Source organism: Camelina sativa, chromosome 9 (assembly GCF_030686135.1).
Source record: "Camelina sativa cultivar CO46 ecotype springtype chromosome 9, ASM3068613v1".
Lineage (NCBI taxonomy): Eukaryota > Viridiplantae > Streptophyta > Magnoliopsida > Brassicales > Brassicaceae > Camelina > Camelina sativa.
Window position 1 is genome coordinate 38789202 of NC_141888.1, and position 19458 is coordinate 38808659.

Sequence of the window (19458 nt, forward strand, 5' to 3'; positions counted from 1 at the left end):
AAGTTAGAGTAGTTAAGACAAGTGACAACTACTATTTTGTTGTTGGATTAAAAATACTGATTTTATTAGACAATCTAATTATTTATTACTAGAAAGTAGAAACCAACCTCTTATCTCTTTTAAGATAGAGATAGTAAAGTAAACTACAAATAAAAAAAATCAGTTCCTTAAAGTTTGATTAGATTGCACACTTAACTCAGTTAATTATTCATTAAGCATAATAAAGCATTCAAACTATAATTACTCCCTAATCACTCTTTTTCATTTGTCCTCTTCACTCACTACTAATTTATTAAACTTCCGAGGTCCATCAAAGTCATAAACATGTCTCCCCTTAAAATACAAATTAACTTTTTTTAATTTCTTTGCTTATATTAGCGATATATTATAAATCTCGTACGATCCAACGTTCATTAAGCGTACATGGCCCATTTCGATCAGATCCTACCCGACACATCCTCTCTCTCTCTCACACAGTCTCACTCTCTCTCTCTCTCTCTACAGTTGTTTTCAAGTAATCTTAACTTTGCCTTTTTTTCCATTTGTCCTCTTCACTCTTTCTCTGTTTTTATCTCCTCCATTGTTGTGTTCCTTGAGAGACGATCTGTTTTTAAGTTCTGGTTTAAGAAGGTGAGGAAAGTTTTAATCTTTATTTATGGGTTTGTTTTTTTTTAATTTACCAAATCTTCTAAATGTGGATAATCAAAAAGATGACTTTTTTTTTTGTGTGATTCGTCATGGGTTACTTCTAAAGTTTTTAACTTTATGAAATTGGATTTTTCTTCTTTTTAGTGTGTCGTGCATGTATACGCCATTGATGGAAGCTAGCTCCTTGATTTCTGATTTGGGATTTTTTTTTATAAGTACAATGAGATGGTTTTGTTTTGTTCTTTGGTCTTAATCTGGATTTGAGTCGCATTCACTATGTAAATGTGGTGGTCCATTTTTGAGGAATGTGGGATCAGAGAAATCAAACAAAACAAGACTAAATATATGTTCCTTTTTTTCGTTTTTGTTTTTAGGTTTGTCTATGTAAATGTGAGTTTTAAAGCTATTCTAAAGTCTTTCTGTTTTTTGGTTTCTGTGTTATAGGATATTATTGTTGAGTAAGAGTAGTTGTGTGTGGTTTGTGGAGGTGATAAATGGAGCATAAAGCATGGCCTTGGAAGAAGAAATCAATGGAGAAAACGGTTGTGGAAAGCGTTGGAGAGGTAAGTGGATACATGATGATGATTACATTGATGTTTGATGTTAGGTTGGAAGATGGATCTTCTTTATGTATCTTTTACAGATGTGTTTTTAATGTTAGTAGTTAGTATCAGAGTGTGATCTGTTTGAGAATCAAGTGTTGTTTTAGCTTATTATGTTTGAGGTTAAGTTTCTCCCTTTTTATGCTCTTTTTGGCCAAAAGTAAAAAGCCCTCAAGTATTGAAAACTGAGATACCAATGATTGTGAATCTTGTGTAATTTGCTAAAAGTTCTCCTGATGAGTTTGGTTTTGTATCGCCTCATGAGCTTGATTGTTGTTGTTATTAGACTGAGAAGGTTGTGGCTGAGAAGTTAGAGCTAGAAAATCGCCTTAAAAGTCTGAATGATAAGCTTACCTCTGTCGAGGCTGACAGCAATAAGCATGAGACTGCGGCGCGAGAAGCAATTGTTGGTAAATTTCCTCGACTTTTGTCTTCTTTACACTCTCATATAGCTTCCTGTTCCAATTGCATTTTGTGCTAACAGGCTGGGAGAAGACAAAAGCTGAAGTTGCATCTCTCAAGAAGAAACTCGAAGAAGCTGTAAATGAAAAACACAGGAGCGAGGAAAGGTCTAGTCAAACAGATGCTGGTCTAAAAGAATGTATGCAGCAACTTCGTTTTGTTCGCGAGGAGCAGGAGAGAAGGATGCATGATGCGTTGACAAAAGCATCGCAGGAGTACGAACGGCGATTAGTTGTTATAAAGACGGAGCTGGCAGGTACTAGTAAGAGGCTTGCAGAAGCAGAAGGCGAGAACACTCAACTCTCAAAGGCTTTGTTATCAAAGAACGAAACTGTTGAAGATTTAAACAGAGAGAGGGATAGAATCGAAGTTGATTTCAATGCTTTGGTGAGTAGTTTAGAGTCGAAGGAAAAAGAAAACGTTTCACTGAGATATGAAGTCCGAGTGCTGGAGAAAGAGCTCGAGCTTCGGAATGAAGAGAGAGAGTTTAGTCGTCGAACCGCTGAAGCATCACATAAACTGCACTTAGAGAATGTGAAGAAAGTTGCAAAGTTAGAATCAGAGTGTCAAAGGTTACGGATACTTGTCAGAAAAAGGTTACCAGGACCAGCTGCTCTGTCCAAAATGAGGAATGAAGTAGAAATGCTGGGAAGGAGAAGAGTCAATGGAAGCCCTAACAGTCCGCTGATTGATTCTGAAAAGATCAATAACCTCTCTGAGCAATTATGCTTACTGGAAGAAGAGAATAAGACTCTGAGGGAAGCCTTAAACAAGAAAGTCAGTGAGCTTCAGTTCTCAAGAAACATGTATTCTCGAACAGCGTCTAAACTACTAGAATTCGAGTCTCATGTTGAAGAATCTTCTAAAGGCACAAACACTGAGCCAAGACGGAGAAGCAATGTGTCGTGTGAAGTCTCTATTGCATCACTATCAGAGTTTGACAATGATGATAAAGTTAGCTGTGCTGATTCTTGGGCTTCTGCTTTACTTTCAGAGCTAGACAATTTCAAGAACAAGAAGCAAATGGGGTCAAGTTTGGTTGGAACCCCTAAAGCTTCAGAGATGAAACTAATGGATGATTTTGCTGAAATGGAAAAGCTTGCAATGGTTGCAAGCACAATCGACAACCGACCTGGAAGTTCTCATATCTGTTCTTCTGATTCCGTTTCAGCGACTGGTCCGGTAGAGAACGAATCTAATGAAACTTCATCAGAGACAACAAAAACTCCTGGAACAGATTATTCATTAAATCCTGTTGCATCTCCTCAAGATGATTTAATGAGTAAATTACCTCAGTCTCTTCATATCGTGGTGAAAGCGATAATGGAGTACAAGCGCCTTGCGCAGAGAAACACTGATGAAGCACTTGAAGATATCAGAAAAGCTCTGTCAAGTGTAAACCATTCAAGCTCTCCTGTGATAAACCATCAGGAGACTAAAAATCTCACTGTGGATGATAGACCAGATATGGAATGTGATATCAGCAAATCGATTCACAGTATCATTGAAATTATCGAAGGAGTCAGCTTAAAAGATGAAAGTCATGTGTCCAACGGAGAATCAGAAAGGCTTTCAGGATACACTGCTCGTGTCTTGCAATGGAAAACTACAGAGCTGAGTAGTGTATTGCAGCGGTTTCTTCATACTTGTTACGATCTATTAGACAGAAAATCAGATATAAGGAAGTTTGTAGAAGAGCTAAGCTCTGTGTTGGAATGGATGGTGAACCACTGTTTTTCTCTTCAAGATGTTTCCACCATGAGAAATGAGATTAAGACGCAGTTCGAGTGGGATGAATCACGGAGTGGAAGTGAAGTTGATATTGGAATATGTCGTCAGGTTTCTTCAGAAGCAGATAAGCTGAAAACAATAGATGTTTCCTTTTTGGCTTGCAAAGATCAGTCAATTGAAGATAAACCTGGAAATCAGAAGTTGTCAAGCAATATGGCTGAAGAAGAGACAAAGGACAAGACAGTAAGGTAAATGTGAATGCTTAAAGATCATGTTAGCAAATTCATACATTTATTTCTGATGCATCAAATGGTTTCTTGTTGCAGTGCTTCTGAGAACGAGCTCAAGCTGGAAGAAAAACAAAACATGCGAACCGTAAGTTTAAAGCAGAACAAAACATTGAGAGAATTGCTTTTGGCCAAAGCCAATCTGTTTTATGTGTTTAATGATTTAGGAATTGGAAATCACTGCTGCTTCAGAAAAATTGGCCGAGTGTCAAGAGACGATTCTAAACCTTGGAAAGCAGCTCAAGGCATTGACTAACTCAAAAGAAACAGCTTTACTTTCTGAGAAACTCATCATGTCTGACCTTACCGAAAAATCGGACAACCTAGCTGGTGTACAACCTTCACAAGAGACAAAACCAGAGAAGAGATTGACCAGCCAGAGATCATCTCTTTTAGATCAGATGAAGGCAGAAGATCACGACACCGGGGAATCCAAGGCTCAAAAACAACAAGCAGCAGAGAAAAATGGAAAGGGAGGCAGTTCTGTTTACAATGAAACCATCGAGGCATTGGAACATATTCTTCTCTCAGACAAAAGCAAAGGCTCTGACACAAACTGTTTCGCCATTGTTCCTCAGAAAAAGAGCGGTGGAGTTAAGAGCCTCTGGAGAAAGCTGTTGGGAAGAAAAAAGAAAGGTCAGAGCAAGAAGCTCCCTATTCCATTTCCCACTTAAGAAGATGGTGTCATTTAGACTATAATCTAATACCTTAATCCTGTTTCTTAATATGGTCCCAAACTATGCAACCTAAACTGTCATTTTCGTAGATTTTTTTGGCAGTATATATAAACTTCCACGTAGATTATTGTTACCCAATGATATGATCATGCTATCTTATTTCACTTTTCGTTTCAGAAAAGATACAATCAGTTATCTTGACCCTATGAATCTTTAGCAGGGTTAATGTAAATCTCCAACGTAGGACACCAAACGCAAAGATCATTTGATATAATGTAATCTCAGGTCTCAAAAAACAAATTGTGGACTTTAAAAGAGACTACTCAATCTCTGTACAGAACAAACTTGGCGATGTCGTTAAGTCCAGCTTCCTTGTAGCATTGAGCAACCCGATCCAGTGATTCGTCCCATGTCCCTTCGAGTGACGCTAGATTCAGTAAGAACGAAGCCTCGTCCAAAAAAGCCTGACAGTTACAAGTTTTGTTTCAAGTCCTTGAATCCAGAAACCATGATATGGGAATCTACATATGAATAGAGGCAAAGAACGAACCTGAGACATCGGCTTTCCCCTTTCTATATCTCGTTGTCTTCCTTCTCCTGTAATTCTCTCCTTGTACTTCACAATTTGCTCCTCTCCCCACTCTGCTATTTGAGCAATTTCCTGGGCAACCATTTCATATGTTCAACACTTTTCCCCCTTCTTTTTTCAATAATCAAAATGGTATTCAAGGAATTGTACCTCGTATCTGCATCCTAAGGTCCACCATGAAGATGTCAGAGCACCCCGAGCCGCGTCTTTCGCTTCTAAGCTACGGCCAAGTCTACAAAACCATAGAGGTCTTAGAGTTTTCTAGAAAGGTAAAAGCATCAACTCGTGGATATATTAAAAAAGGAAATAGAGGGCTGATAAGAGAGAATCATACGAACTTCAGTAAAACCTTTGCGTTGAAAGCAAAAGGCCGGGCAAATCCGGGGAAGTTCCCTCTCTTTGTATAAAACTCGGCAGCCACCAAAGCTGAAACCTTGTATTAGCACGTGAAGATAGTTTAAAAAGAGAAAACAAGTCAACTACAGCAAGACAGATGTTATTACTAGCCTTACATGGTCTCCATTCTCGATATGTCGAATAACTTTACGTTCTAGAGAATCCGGAAACAGTCCAACCTAAATAACAAAGCTCACAATCACCCACATGCCGAAAAGAGTCTGAAGTTAACAGGTTCACTATATGTACCTTTCTTAATAGATAGGCATCCAAATCTAACAGTTTTGACTTGGCAAAGTCACCCTTACTGTAAAGTTTCTTCCCAGCTTCGCCTGCAGCATTGAAGATTTCTTGACTTGATTCTTCGGGTTTAGAAACATCTTCTTCCACCAATATTCTGTGAATGAACTGATCAACCTGAATGATGGCCAATGAAAATCAGATATGAGAATAAACAGCTAAAAAGAAATGAACCTACATCAACGCACCAGTAATGATATAAAAGACCCATTACATTATTGGCTAAAAACCAAACCCCATGTTTCTGAACTTCCACCACTTGCATCTCCATACTGCAAACACAAGAAAACAATGATAAGATAACAAAACAATGAAAAGTTCTAACAAGATAAAAAGAAGCCTCCTAACCTAGAAGGAGCTGTTGGCCACCGTAATAGAGCAATTGAAGAACCTGAAAATTGAAAGTCACACAAACTCAATATGAAAGTGTTTTCAAACTCAACATAAAACCTTATGGTACAATGTCCACGATCATACATACCAGGGCTCATTCTCACCAATGGTATAGTAAGTGGCAACAAGCCTTGCTTGGCACCAGGAGAAACTATGGATTTACCTGATACAAATGTCATATTATCACAAGCCAAGTCACCAACTCACACACAATTACTTGCGAAAAATATGATCACAAGCCAAGCAAAGCAAGTGTAAGATTTGAATCTACCTCTAGCTGTGAATATGTTGAGCAACTGAGTCAGATGCTTAGGAGGCTGAGCTTTTGCTACGTCCTTGATAAAACATTCATGCTCTAACAAAAAACACAGAATCAATTCATTTGGTGTTTCAGTTCAATCTCCAACTCCGTAAGAATCAAAAACCCGATCTCGAGATAGTGAAAATACTCACCAGATAATGAAGAAGTAGAAGATAAAAATGATCTGGAGAAGTTTCTGCTTCCTAGAAGTATCAGTCCACGTTTCCGTCCGTTCACCGCCGCGCCGTAATGCATTTTTCCCGATCGCCGTACTGTTTCTCTTCCGATGAGAAACCTTCGAGAAGCTAATTTAGGAAGAGAGAAGGCTGATTGAGAAAAAAAAAAAAAAAAAACCCAAACAGCCAAACTAAAGCCCAAAGTTAAGGGTTTAAAAGCCCATTAGGCCCAGTATTGTCGCCGAGTTAAGTTCGCCGGAGAAGTACTTTATCCGATGTACAGATAATTCAAATCGAGCTGCCACGTCGCTATTTTCCCACCAACTTCTCTTTTTAAAAAAAAAAAATTTTAATTCATAATTATTTCTGATATTTTACGAATTCCCAAACTCTTTAAAGTAATTGAGAATTTTCTAATTGGATTGGAAGATTAAAAAAAAAAAAAAAAAATTGAAGATAACTTTTAGGGTTTATAACGACCCGCCAAATTCGCTAGTCTCCTCCGACATTTACAGATTTACTTGACCCGGATCTTGACCCGGACCCGCATTTTATTCGGTTCCGATCTGGTATCTTGACAATGGCGTCGGGAGCTTCGCCTTCTTCTTCGGCGACCAGATCGGAGCCACCTAAGGAGTCTACGGTGCGTTTTAATCTCTCACTTGAAATCTCTTCCTCAAAATCGGGATCCTTAGAAAAGTTTCTATTTTTATTTTCTGGGGTTTCTAAAAGTCGTAACTTTTGAGGCATTGTCTATGATTTGCTTTGTTATATCTTCAATTTGGTGTTGTTTTTGGATCTAGAGATTGCTGCATTGTGAGCTATAATAGTTGTTTTAGGGTTGAGGGAAACCATTATGCTGCAATTGGTAGTTTTTTTTCTTCTCACTGAACACTTTGGAAATGAATATAGTTTTTTCCTCATTGAACCTCATTTTCATGGTTGCTGTTGAAATGCGTTTGATTTGTTTGATTTCTTTGAAATTTCAGCCGGAGGAGAGAAGTCCAGCTTCTAAGGAAGTGTCAGCAGTAATAGAATCACTAAAGAAGAAACTTGCAGCTGATCGTTGTGTATCAATTAAGGTTAGTATTGGTTCTTGTTTCATTTAATATTTGTTTTTTTTTTTTTTTGTGTTTCTGCAACTGATTTGCTAGAAATCGAGGATTCGTTTTTTGTTTAGAAAAGGTTTGATGAAAACAAGAAGAATTTGTGTGGCATTACTCAAAGCTTTATGAGGTCTTCTATGGAGAGAGGAGGTAGCTGTAAAGATGGTAATGATCTTTTAGTTAAGAGGCAAAGAGATTCGCCTGGTATGAAAAGCGGAATCGATGCTAGTGATGGTGATAGGAATAACCACAGATTCGTTGATGATGGACATGCCAATTCAGCGATATTTCAAGGATCTAGTGTCCCTGTTAAAATTTCCTTACGGCCAATCAAACTACCTGATATCAAACGTTTGTCACCTTATACCACATGGGTTTTCCTGGACAGGTACTTTGGCATTAACGTCGCAAAAGTATTTGAAAGTATTCAAAGTTGAAATGTATGCTCTGGTGGAGTATCTTAACATTATTTTTATCACTCTTTAAATGATTCAGGAATCAAAGAATGACTGAAGACCAGTCTGTTGTGGGTCGAAGGAGAATTTATTATGATCAAACTGGCGGGGAAGCGCTCATTTGCAGTGATAGTGAAGAGGAGGTGATTGATGACGAAGAAGAAAAAAGAGAATTTTTGGAGCCTGAAGATTTTATTATTCGGTTAGTCTAATCCTTTGTCATTGCCTGGCTGTATACTTGCATTTTGGTCTCTAATTGGGAACCACTTGGCTGTTACTTTCATTGATATGGCTTTTCATTCTCACTTTAATTTCCCTTCATTTATTCAGCATGACCCTTGAGCAACTAGGTCTTTCAGACTCTGTCTTGGAGGAACTAGCAAATCTCTTGTCCAGACGTTCTAGTGAAATCAAGGTATCAGTCACTTTTTCTTTGTCTGTTGCCAGTATGAACTATGATGTTCCTATTTTCCATTAGAATACAGAACTTTAATTGTAGGATTTCAAAACAGAGTGAGTGATGCATCGTTTAAGGATATCCAATTAGTATTGTTCCAGCCCTTTCCCAATTGGCTTTTTGCAGAGATATGAACACCGACCATCTTATACAGGCAAGACATGGAGTGCTTATGAAGGAAAAAGAAATATCCGAGAGTGGAGATAATCAAGCAGAGAGCTCCCTTCTCAACAAAGATATGGAAGGAGCATTAGATTCTTTCGATAACCTGTTCTGCCGTAGATGCCTTGTTAGTCCATTTGATTTCTCAGGCTAAATTTTGATGTTCTAGCAAAATAATTCTCTTTTTTTAACCTGTTATGCCCTTATGCAGGTATTTGATTGCCGGCTGCATGGGTGTTCACAGGATCTTATTTTTCCTGTGAGTTAGTGCCCCACTTAAAATTCAAATTATAACTTTATAGTTACTTGTTTTAATGTTTATGGTTTTTAGGCTGAGAAACCAGCGCCGTGGTGTCCTCCTGTAGATGAAAATCTAACCTGTGGTGCAAACTGCTATAAAACGGTAAATTTGTTATCCACGCAGCTAAACTCATGTCGTAGGAAGACTGATTTGACAAAAAGAATTGTTTTCATTCTATCAGCTTCTGAAGTCTGAAAGAATTCCGGGATATGGCACCACCGAAAATAAAACTGGCACTTCATCAGATTGTGCGGGTACTAAGACCACATCCACGAAGTTATCCAGCAAACTTAGTAGGAGAAAACCAAAGACCTTCCCAAGTGAAAGTGCATCGTCTAATGAAAAGTGCACACCAGAGACAAGTGACTCAGAGAATGGACTTCAGCAGGATACCAATTCCGATAAAGTTTCATCATCACCAAAAGTGAAAGGTAGTGGGAGACGTGGAGGTCGTAAGAGGATTAATAACCGAGTCGCTGAGCGAGTTCCTCGTAGGACTCAGAAGAGGCAAAAGAAGACAGAAGCCTCAGACAGCGATTCCATCGCCAGTGGAAGTCGTTCACCCAGCGATGCAAAACTTAAAGAAAATGAAGATGCTACTTCCTCTTCTCAGAAGCATGTTAAATCTGGGAACTCCGGGAAGTCAAAGAAGAATGGCACCCCTGCAGAAGACTCTAAGAATTCTGTCAAGGATGACGATCCTGTTTGTCAGTTAAATGAGGTTGCTTCTGAGCTTGATGCGCCATGTAGCGATGAAAGTTTACGGAAAGAAGAGTTTGTTGGTGAGAATGCATGTCGAAGAGGATTGGCTACAAACAAGTTGTGGAGACCACTTGAGAAAAGCCTTTTTGAAAAAGGTGTTGAGATTTTTGGAATGAATAGGTGAATAAACTGCTAAATTATCATTCGGCTTCAAGTTTTGTCAATCTGTGGAAGATTGTCATCTTTCTTTTTTTCTTTGCAGCTGCTTAATTGCTAGAAACCTTTTGAGTGGTTTCAAGTCATGTTGGGAGGTCTTCCAATACATGACTTGCTCGGAAAATAAAGCTTCCTTCTTTGGAGAGGATGCATTAAACCCCGATGGCTCTTCCAAGTTTGACATCAATGGAAATATGGTATAATACCTATTCATTTTGTATACACATTCCTGATATAATGGATTTATTTCTCTTAGGGAACTAATGCTTTAGTTACTGGACTAACTAGGCAAATAACCAAGTGAGGAGAAGGTCAAGGTTTCTACGTAGACGAGGCAAAGTGCGTCGCTTGAAGTATACATGGAAATCTGCTGCATATCATTCAATTAGGAAAAGAATTACTGAGAGGAAAGACCAGCCATGCCGTCAATTTAATCCATGCAACTGCAAAACTGCTTGTGGGAAGGAATGTTCTTGTTTACTAAACGGGACTTGCTGCGAGAAGTACTGCGGGTATTGTAATCTATGATCATCCACATCTGTATTTTCTAGCTCTGAATCTCATTGCCAACAAACTTTATTCTCTGTGTAGTTGCCCAAAGAGCTGCAAGAATAGGTTTAGAGGTTGTCATTGTGCAAAAAGTCAGTGTCGAAGCCGTCAGTGTCCATGCTTTGCTGCAGATCGGGAGTGTGACCCAGATGTTTGTAGGAACTGCTGGGTCATGTAAGTCTTATTGGAGATGCAAATGTTTACTCTACGGTTTTGTGCTACTAATTGGTCGCTTAGTAGAGGATCAAGAACGCATTGCTACTTTTTTTTCGTTACTAATGGAACCAAATACACTAATACTATGTCTGAATGAATTTAAATGTGTAGTGGCGGGGATGGTACGCTCGGGGTGCCAAGTCAAAGAGGCGATAATTATGAGTGCAGGAATATGAAATTGCTCCTGAAACAACAACAAAGGGTACCTACTTAGCTTTCTTAACTATGGCAATATGAATTTGCTCCTGCAATCACATGACTAGGAGGAACTTCAAATAATTAAAGATGAATTTGTGAAGTTAGCTCTCCTTTTTGTCAATTTCAGGTTTTGCTTGGAAGATCTGATGTTTCTGGTTGGGGAGCTTTCTTAAAGGTAAAAGAAGAATGCAAAATTTGTCAAATAGAATGGAAGTCCTTAAATGATGAAGTTATATTTGGAGTCTGGATTTGCCTTAAATAACAAATCTTGTTCCTTCTTACAGAACAGTGTAAGTAAACATGAATACCTTGGGGAATACACAGGAGAGCTGATCTCACATAAAGAAGCAGATAAACGGGGGAAGATATATGATCGCGAGAACTCCTCTTTTCTCTTCAATCTAAACGATCAGGCACGTCTTGTCTCAAAAAATGTTCATACTCTCTAGGTTGTCTTCAAATTCGAATCTGCCATAAACTTTTTTTGGATGTTGTTACTGCAGTTTGTGCTAGATGCTTACAGGAAAGGAGACAAACTGAAATTTGCCAACCATTCTCCTGAACCAAACTGTTACGCAAAGGTAAAAATGCGAAAAATGCAAAAGTTAACGACATGGTTTTTGCATGATGGGTCTATTCTTTTTTTTTCTTCTCAAAATCTGACAAGAGGACTATGTATCTGTTTAAGGTCATTATGGTTGCTGGAGATCACAGGGTGGGGATTTTTGCAAAGGAGAGGATAATGGCTGGAGAAGAACTCTTCTATGATTACCGGTATGAGCCAGATCGAGCTCCTGCTTGGGCCAAAAAACCTGAAGCTCCGGGTTCTAAGAAAGACGAACATGTTACTCCTTCTGTTGGTAGACCCAAGAAGCTTGCTTAGCAACAACAACAACAACAAAAAAGAAACGCCATTTTTTAGTCAATTCTTTTGTTACAGGTGGAAGAACACATTACTCCTCAATCATTCTACTCTCCACACGGGAAACACAATGAAAACAAATCCATACATTTTGCTGAGTCTAAAGAAATTTGTATTCATTGGATCAAAATCTCATTTTCAATTTCATGATACGAGACTTCAGTTTTTCTTTCTATTTTGTTCCTTACAACCAAATCTATTTTTATAGTTAAGTAAAATTGTTACTGTCTATATATGATCTGAGCAACTTAAAATGTACAATAAAGCATAAAACTAGGGGTTACACAATACATAAGAATAAAAATAGATATACAAGAATGTTTGCAGTAAATGCATCTATTCTAATTTCTCTTTGAAGGGTCCATCTTCATGCATCAGTTTGATGACAAAATCAACCTGCGATGTACAAAGTCACATTATTTTAAAGCAACGACCATCTTTGTTTACTTTACCAAATCACCTTAACTTCAAAACGTACCTGATTGGATTCCCGCACTAAAAACTCGTCTATGGCTTGCTTGAAACCTTCATCGAATATGTAATGGCAACTATACGTTTTTACAGGAAGGTAGCCCCGCTGGATCTTATGCTCACCCTGCGCTCCAGCTTCTACCGTTTTCAGGTTAAGCTCTATCGCAGCTTCAATTGCCTGTGAATCCCATTACCTGTTTATGAACTTTTTCCATCTAAATTATGGTTCCAGAGATTTTGTTGACAACAAGACCAACCTGGTAATAGCACGCTTCAAAATGGAGACTGGGATAGTAGGAATCAGGACGGCATCCCCATAGTCGCCCAAATAGAGTATCTCCTCCAATAAGATTCAATGCTCCAGCAACAGGTTCCTCATTTTCTTCAGCGAGAACAAGCAATACCTTGTCTCCCAATTTTGATGCCATGTCGTGGAAGAACTCCCTTGTGAGATAAGGTGTGCCCCATCTACAAATATCCGAAAACGTTAAGCATGTGAAAGTATAAGCAATATATAATCAGAACTACGTTGTGCAGGTACAAAACACTGAAGATGACAGATAATACTCAGAGACACGTGTATGTATATATATGTATGTATGCGCCAGCGCCTGATAATAAGAAAACAAAAATTGTCTCAATGGTATGGACTAAACTTGTTATCAGTTGTGTTCCTGTAGAAGTCATAGAAGGAATCCCAATGCCTAGCCTGCAAAAACATTAGAAACAAAAGATGAATTGAAAAATTCATTGATACAGTTAAATTTTCAAGACACATATTATAGCATGTCCTATCTGGCAGCAGAGTTGATTATAGCCACTATAATAATCAATTATAAAATAAACTGTGTCATCTCATGGCAGTCCAGTTACGTACCTTTATTTCATCTCCTCGAAGCCGTCTCATTTTCAAATTCTGGGTAACAATCTACTAAAGAAAAGGAGCATTAGAAGTCAGCAGCGTGCTTGAAAACCGCCACAAGGAAAGGATAAAGAAGTAAGGCTAGAGTTCTAAAGTTGTTGGGAAAGAACCAAAGAATAACCATTCCATTAACCTATCTAGTATTCACAAAGGCACGAGGACTTAAGAGAAAATGAATATATATCTCAACCACTCGCACCAAAAGGATGATATGAAAACAGGAAAAAATAAACAAACCTTTTTACGTTCCTGCCGGATATTTTTCCTTTTGCTTTGCTTCATGTCCATCAAGAACTCATCAAAACTGAAGCATTACACATTAAAAGTTAGCATCATTCATATGCTATAACTTTTAAGTGGAAAAAGTTGCAAGTCAACAGATCATGACCAGACAGAACCGATTCACTAATATTAGTAACAAAATCAAAATTTAGTTGTTCAATCGTTAGAAATTTTAAGAAAATGTACCTAAACTGTTAGACAACAATGTTCTAATTCGAAGAGAGCATCTACAAGTGAATCCTACGACTTAGAAGTAGTGTTTTTTGGTAACAATTATAATAATAAGCAAACTATAAAAGCAACAACTATATAACCAGTCCGGACGGTACAGTCATTGTTAAAACTATATTGGCATTGAGACTTCAATTACTTTTTATAGTCACGATTTTGCCAGTGGTACTGCATTCCAATCCTCTGTGAGAAGCCTTTCTCTTTTAATTTGTTCCACTCAGCTCCAGACGAAAATGTAATATGCAAAGATGAAATTTGTAACTGCCAAAGCGCACAGAACAAAACTAGTCTGTCAGCAGATAACATATGTTGAAAGCAAAACTCAACGCAAGAGAACCAATACAGCTCTAAGGTAAATCTCTCGTTTTGTTGTTATCTACAATACAACGCATTTCATAATGATACCATACCTTAGCTGCCAATTCAGTCATGGCAGAAACAATAGCATCAAAAACTTGGTCTTTGCAAGGATTATCACGGATTAGAATCCTAGGGCCAGTAACTGGAGTGAAAGGAACACAACACTGAAGTTTAGGATAATATCTTCCACCAAAACTTCGGTATGCATCAGCCCAAGAGTGATCAAAAACGAATTCTCCATAGGAATGACTGTGACACATAAATACAGTACATGAGAATAGCCATTGACGTAAGAATTAATGCATTCAAGACATCTAAAAAAAAACCTTTTGAGATAAAGTGGGACAACGCCTAAAATACTCTGAGATTCATCCTTAGCAACAATATGTAATGGCATCCAACCTGTTTCCTATAACAATAAAAGAGATGCCCATAAGAAACACACAAACATCTAACACTTCCTTCGATCGAAAGAGAAATTGTTTGTACTAACCCTGACGGCACAACGTGTCTCTTCTAAACTAGAAAGAAACCCATGACTAAGAAATGGATTATATCTTTCAGGTTGAGAAGAATCTAAAGCACATGCATCCCATTCAGCTGGTGGTATCTCTAATATTGAAGTAACAACCGAAAGTGAAATAACATTTTGCCTCTCCTGAGCTTCCTAAACTCGAGAAACGAAATCACTGATTAGGAGAAGTGATTTAATATTAAAACCTCTTTGACATCAAGAAAGAAAGAATTCAATACCTCAATGCCTGATTCAGTTAGAGTGTAATCCCTAAGTGATATATCGAATTCTCGTACTTCCGCGGGCTTATTGGATTTCCAAAACATAGCAGTAACCATTGATGATCGTCTTGAGCTCCGTACATTTTGTTTCTTCCACAGATTTCCCTACAGCGAGATGAGTTAATCTAACTGCATAGCCACCACGAAGCCAAACATCAAGTAAAAGCCCTAACTAGAACGATTGATCTGGCAATCAAAAATCAGAGGAAGACTCACACAGCGACGATGGAATCGACGAAGAAGAGGAGGGGAAGGTTTGCAGTAGGAGAGTACAACAGCCATGGTTACGTCACTGGTTCGTTCGACGAGAATCGGAAAATGAGTCCCGGCGGAGGCGGCGGCGGCTCCGGCTCCGGCGATCAAGTAGAATCACAGTGTGCTCTCGCTCAGTGATGAATGAATCATTGAACGCTTTCGAATTTGGGGATTTTGTTTAGTGACGTGTCACTTTTGGGGTCTTCAGTTGTTTTTGTGTTGTCGATAAGGTGGGCTCAAATACTTTGATTTGTCAATTAGGCCCATTAAAGTGAGTAGATATGGACCTTAAAAGCCCAAACTCTTTCTCGCGGAGAGTTATGAAAATTGTGATGTTTTAGAACTTAGGTTTTTCGAGATATTCTAGTTTCTTGTGTAGCAAGATATTGGTTTTAATAACAAGCTGGTACATGTGTATAAGGTAAAGAAAAGAGAAAGAAACACATCACTTGTTTTATTCGATTCACGGAAACAAATTACAAGTATACTTGAAACAAAGAGCTAATAGTTTTTGGTAGAAACTACATGACATGAAGAGAGAACATAATAGAGTGGAACAAAGGATCAAGCCTTAAGGCCAAATCGTCTTTCCCTGCGCTGATACGAAGCGAGGGCCTCTACAAGCGTATCCTTACTGAAATCAGGCCAAAGAACTGGCGAGTAGAAGAGCTCTGTATAAGCAAGTTGCCACAAGAAGAAGTTACTAATCCTCAGTTCTCCACTTGTCCTAATCAATAAATCAGGATTTGGGAAGTCACTACAAGTCGTCAGAAACTCTCTCTGGATCAATTTCTCGTCTACATCTTCCTCTCGGATCAACCCTTTTTCTGATTTCTTCACAATACTCTTGCAAGCGTGCATGATGTCGAATTTCCCACTGTAATCTATTGCCAAAATGAGATGCTTATTCTTGTAGCCTTTCGTAGCTTCCTCTACCTCATTGATTACTCGGATGAGCGATTCAGGTATCCTCGTTTTGTTCCCAATAACCGAAACGCGAACTTCTTTTCTGAAAAAACAAGATCTTGGTTGTAAATGAGCAAACCAGATGTCATTAACTAACAAAAAAAATCTCAATCGAATTTGTAATTAAACCTTTGGAACAGAGCCCTGCCTACTTGAGAAATTAAGAAACATTCGCCTACGGCCTAATTATATTTTATGTGAAACTGTAGGCACATTTAAACTTTGCTTGCACTAACGTAGGCACATTTCCATTAATATTTCATGGCTAATCCATAGTTTTCTATTAGAAAAAAAGTTTTAGCTTACTCTTTAATTTCTTTGTATTTGTCTACTCACTCTTTCGTTTTCTTTTATAACTTTTTTTTGCCAAATCCTTCTCATTTTATGTTCTTTTATGTGTATTTGACAACTTTATAAACACACAAAACTATATGTTACGTTATTGACTTTCTGGATAACTTTTCTCTATTAGACACAAAATGTTTAAACATTAATTATATATTTTTCATAATTTATTTTAAAATTAGTGAGGATATATGTTTAGTATATTGACTATAGAAATTATTATAAATAATTTATTTTTATTAATATGTATCCATTTTGCCTATGGCCTTGAAAAATCTAGGCACGGCTTGGAAATATTCGATGTTGGACTTTAAGTATTGTTGGAAAAATACATTTCAACCTCATCCTTTATAAACAATAACAACAAATTTTGTTAGAGTAGATAAGCTACTTGTGTCTAAAATGTTACACTTTGTCTCTTCCCCAATTCTCTGTGGAGAAAGCAAAAGCTGAGACTGTATGAATCCGCAATTCAAAGCAGAGCTCAACGAAGAGACAATTTTGGTCACAATTTTGGTCACAATATTCACATTTTTTTGTAGCGCCATGAGAGATAAAAGCAAATAATAAACCATGCATGGTCATCATATACCATACTTAAATTCCAAAAACTTCGGATTTAACAAATGATGAAAAAGAGAATTGAAATAGGCAAGAGTTTTTGAAATGCGTTCAGTAGTAAGCAAGCAAGCAGGAGAATTACTGAGAACACGAAACTTCAACAAACTGATAATCATGCAAGATTAAGAGACACTCTTTGTGACTTTGCGGTAGAAAGACCAGTCAGGATGAGAAGAATCGATCATAGGCTGTCCAAAGGAATGCTCTTTTATATAAACCTGAACATCCGATGATTTTGCCAGACCATCCAAGTAAGAGCAGAACTCTCCTTCAGGATCTAAGATAATCAAAAACAATCGAAACCATAACTAAAAAGCATGTCTAATGATAAGAGGTGAACATCACACGTTTTAAAACTGTTTACATACCAAGTAAATGATCTTTAACGTCTGACGGATCATAACTCAACGGGAACAGACCCGTATTGTCCTGAATGCATGCACGCACAACAAGATCAATCAAAGTTAAGAGCAAGAACAACGAAGCTGATAAACAAACGGTGTATATTACAGAGATAAATGTTTGTATACAGGATTGAGAAGAGCTTTGTAAGGTTCTTCTTCAATGAAGATGGTGTTTGATGCAGAGAAACCTTTGAAGCACTGAAACACTTTAGAGAGATCCTTAAAGAACAAAGGCTTGTAACTGTTCTCTAGTGTTTTAAATCCACTGTCCGTACACTTTTCTTGATCCTATAATTAAGGAAATTAAGAGAATTCGAAAGTGCATATATATACACAAAAACACACATATAACATATAGGTATTTAATTAAGAGTCTCTTACCCACACGAACAGAAGCTTATCTTCTAGATCTTTGAGAATAATGTTTAGAATTATATCAACATTTTTCCTGTATATCAGTCAAAATTATAAAGAGTCAGATCAACGTAACTCTACGTTGAAAGAATTAAAGTTAATCTTTGACTAACTCGCAAGCAGAGGACCAAATCCCGACTTGAAATCTATCAAGACAAAACTTCATAAACTCTTCAACAAATGGCCTCTTATACACTAAACAACAAAGAAACAAATCCAAAATTCCAAATCAAGCAAATTATATAGTTAAACAAAAAAAAAGGAAATTAATATCGAAATTAATGTTACCAAGATTTGGTCCACATGAAGCATCAGGAGAACGGTTCTTGGGAGCTTTGTGCAAAACTTTTTTATGCACACGGTGTAGAAGTAGACCATTCAGACTTAAGACCAAGAGTTTCTTTTCCTCCTTGTTTGGCGGTGATAAACTAAGTTTATCAAGAATCCAACTAAGTTCTGTCTCTTCTGGATCTTGGTCACATGAGTAGTCATCACCGTATTCATCGCTGCCGTCGTAGGATGCAATAATGGTGGTACTCTTCTTATTTGTATTTTTTTCTTCCGCCATTGCTGTGCTTCAGTAGACGAGACTCACATGGTGGTGCATATATAGTAGAGGACTTAGTTGAAGGTGTGGGTGGGCGATTTTAGCTTCACGAGATCAAAAGCCATTTATTTGGCGTTATTCTTCATGCGGCTCTTTGGATACTGTCAAATCTTTTGTACTTATCACTTTCCTAGCTAATAGTGACTTTTAGGGTTCTTTTTCTTCGAAAACCATTATGTAGCTCTTTGACTTTAAACTACCAATCGGAGAATTTCACCTGTCACACATGGGTAAAAATAAAATAATGTCGGTACATCTTTCCATCTCTTTAAAGTTTTTTTTTTTCTTTCTTTGTACTTAAAATCACTACCTCGATTCTCACTAAAAAAGTTAAAGTTAACTTCGAGATGTGTATTTTTCCTATAATTCGAGTAATTTTGAGATATTTTATGAAAAAATTAATAGTGAGTTCTCCAAACTGCCAATATATCCTATTAGTGATACTTTAAATTGGTCATTCTAGAAATTGTTAGGAGAAAATGAAACTGTTATATCTGCAGTAAAAAATGTATCGACTATCAGGGCATAAAACAAATTCTAATGGTAAACTATGGTCGACGTATATACTATCAACAAGAAAGTGAATTATATGTCATCTTTATCAAGAAAATGAGTAAATGACATATCATACAAACTGACAGACAAAGGGCAAGTATATATTCAGATATTTGATACACACTAGTTTTTTCCTTAAAAAAAACTAAACAAATTAAATGATCATATTACATTCGTAAATAATGTGCGTCATGCCATACTTATCATGTGGTTCTGATCAGTAACCATATTTTGAAAAGTCATTGTTGAATTTTGGTGTGACTTTTCAAGATATGAGAAACATAGAAGAAACTCTTGAGTTTTTATTTTTTCTCCTCTCTTGACAAAACCCATCATTTTTTTTTTCCGGTCGTGACAAATCCCATAATTTAATTAGCCCAACAA

The 19458-nt window shown here is 37.4% G+C and overlaps 5 protein-coding genes and 1 pseudogene across 18 annotated transcripts; 2 read left to right on the forward strand and 4 right to left on the reverse strand.

Annotated features, from left to right (window-relative positions):
- Nucleotides 1-222: 222 nt before the first annotated feature.
- Nucleotides 223-4588, forward strand: LOC104713780 (filament-like plant protein 7). Of its 3 annotated transcripts, none has more exons than XM_010430982.3 (6): nt 223-514; nt 1093-1211; nt 1537-1660; nt 1735-3691; nt 3770-3818; nt 3898-4588. In XM_010430982.3, exons 2-6 carry the CDS (start codon nt 1143-1145, stop codon nt 4402-4404), a joined length of 2706 nt encoding a protein of 901 aa, XP_010429284.1. In that variant the 5' UTR covers nt 223-514; nt 1093-1142; the 3' UTR covers nt 4405-4588. The 3 variants fall into 3 exon arrangements, with proteins under 3 accessions (XP_010429284.1, XP_010429283.1, XP_087323224.1); XM_010430981.3 differs by having other exon boundaries at nt 268-630; XM_087467098.1 differs by having other exon boundaries at nt 268-630; nt 3923-4588.
- LOC104713781 (protein IN CHLOROPLAST ATPASE BIOGENESIS, chloroplastic) lies at nt 4551-6895 on the reverse strand. 8 transcript variants are annotated; one of them, XR_015566870.1, is made up of 11 exons: nt 6539-6895; nt 6357-6440; nt 6174-6248; nt 6041-6083; nt 5907-5964; nt 5642-5809; nt 5509-5571; nt 5335-5422; nt 5147-5228; nt 4958-5068; nt 4551-4871 (listed from the first exon to the last, which is right to left on the reverse strand). XR_015566870.1 is itself a non-coding variant. In XM_010430985.3 (11 exons), the coding sequence occupies exons 1-11, from the start codon at nt 6639-6641 to the stop codon at nt 4731-4733; spliced, it is 1023 nt and encodes a 340-aa protein (XP_010429287.1). In that variant the 5' UTR covers nt 6642-6895; the 3' UTR covers nt 4551-4730. The 8 variants fall into 8 exon arrangements, 1 of the variants encoding a protein (XP_010429287.1); XR_015566869.1 differs by having other exon boundaries at nt 5331-5429; nt 6539-6740; XR_015566871.1 differs by having other exon boundaries at nt 5331-5422; nt 6539-6724.
- LOC104713782 (histone-lysine N-methyltransferase CLF) lies at nt 6840-12019 on the forward strand. Of its 2 annotated transcripts, none has more exons than XM_087467095.1 (17): nt 6840-7205; nt 7552-7644; nt 7743-8056; nt 8164-8325; nt 8454-8538; nt 8735-8869; nt 8954-9001; nt 9074-9145; nt 9225-9925; nt 10008-10158; nt 10250-10473; nt 10553-10684; nt 10838-10928; nt 11052-11099; nt 11209-11337; nt 11428-11505; nt 11613-12019. In XM_087467095.1, exons 1-17 carry the CDS (start codon nt 7143-7145, stop codon nt 11805-11807), a joined length of 2721 nt encoding a protein of 906 aa, XP_087323221.1. In that variant the 5' UTR covers nt 6840-7142; the 3' UTR covers nt 11808-12019. The 2 variants fall into 2 exon arrangements, with proteins under 2 accessions (XP_087323221.1, XP_087323222.1); XM_087467096.1 differs by having other exon boundaries at nt 6963-7205; nt 8707-8869.
- Nucleotides 12020-12045: 26 nt separating this feature from the next.
- Nucleotides 12046-15397, reverse strand: LOC104713783 (uncharacterized). 4 transcript variants are annotated; one of them, XR_015566867.1, is made up of 12 exons: nt 15124-15372; nt 14866-15012; nt 14606-14779; nt 14439-14521; nt 14163-14361; nt 13892-14013; nt 13477-13543; nt 13195-13248; nt 12974-13026; nt 12575-12785; nt 12325-12495; nt 12046-12242 (listed from the first exon to the last, which is right to left on the reverse strand). XR_015566867.1 is itself a non-coding variant. In XM_010430988.2 (12 exons), the coding sequence occupies exons 1-12, from the start codon at nt 15187-15189 to the stop codon at nt 12183-12185; spliced, it is 1404 nt and encodes a 467-aa protein (XP_010429290.1). In that variant the 5' UTR covers nt 15190-15397; the 3' UTR covers nt 12046-12182. The 4 variants fall into 4 exon arrangements, 2 of the variants coding, with proteins under 2 accessions (XP_010429290.1, XP_087323225.1); XR_015566868.1 differs by having other exon boundaries at nt 14866-15036; nt 15124-15350; XM_010430988.2 differs by having other exon boundaries at nt 13195-13245; nt 15124-15397.
- Nucleotides 15398-15726: 329 nt separating this feature from the next.
- On the reverse strand, nt 15727-17052 carry LOC104715918 (dehydrodolichyl diphosphate synthase 1 pseudogene; annotated as a pseudogene).
- LOC104713784 (uncharacterized) lies at nt 17038-18684 on the reverse strand. The gene is made up of 6 exons (XM_010430989.3): nt 18201-18684; nt 18026-18107; nt 17880-17946; nt 17625-17786; nt 17463-17523; nt 17038-17371 (listed from the first exon to the last, which is right to left on the reverse strand). Exons 1-6 carry the CDS (start codon nt 18478-18480, stop codon nt 17217-17219), a joined length of 807 nt encoding a protein of 268 aa, XP_010429291.2. The 5' UTR covers nt 18481-18684; the 3' UTR covers nt 17038-17216.
- Between the last annotated feature and the right edge of the window lie 774 nt (nt 18685-19458).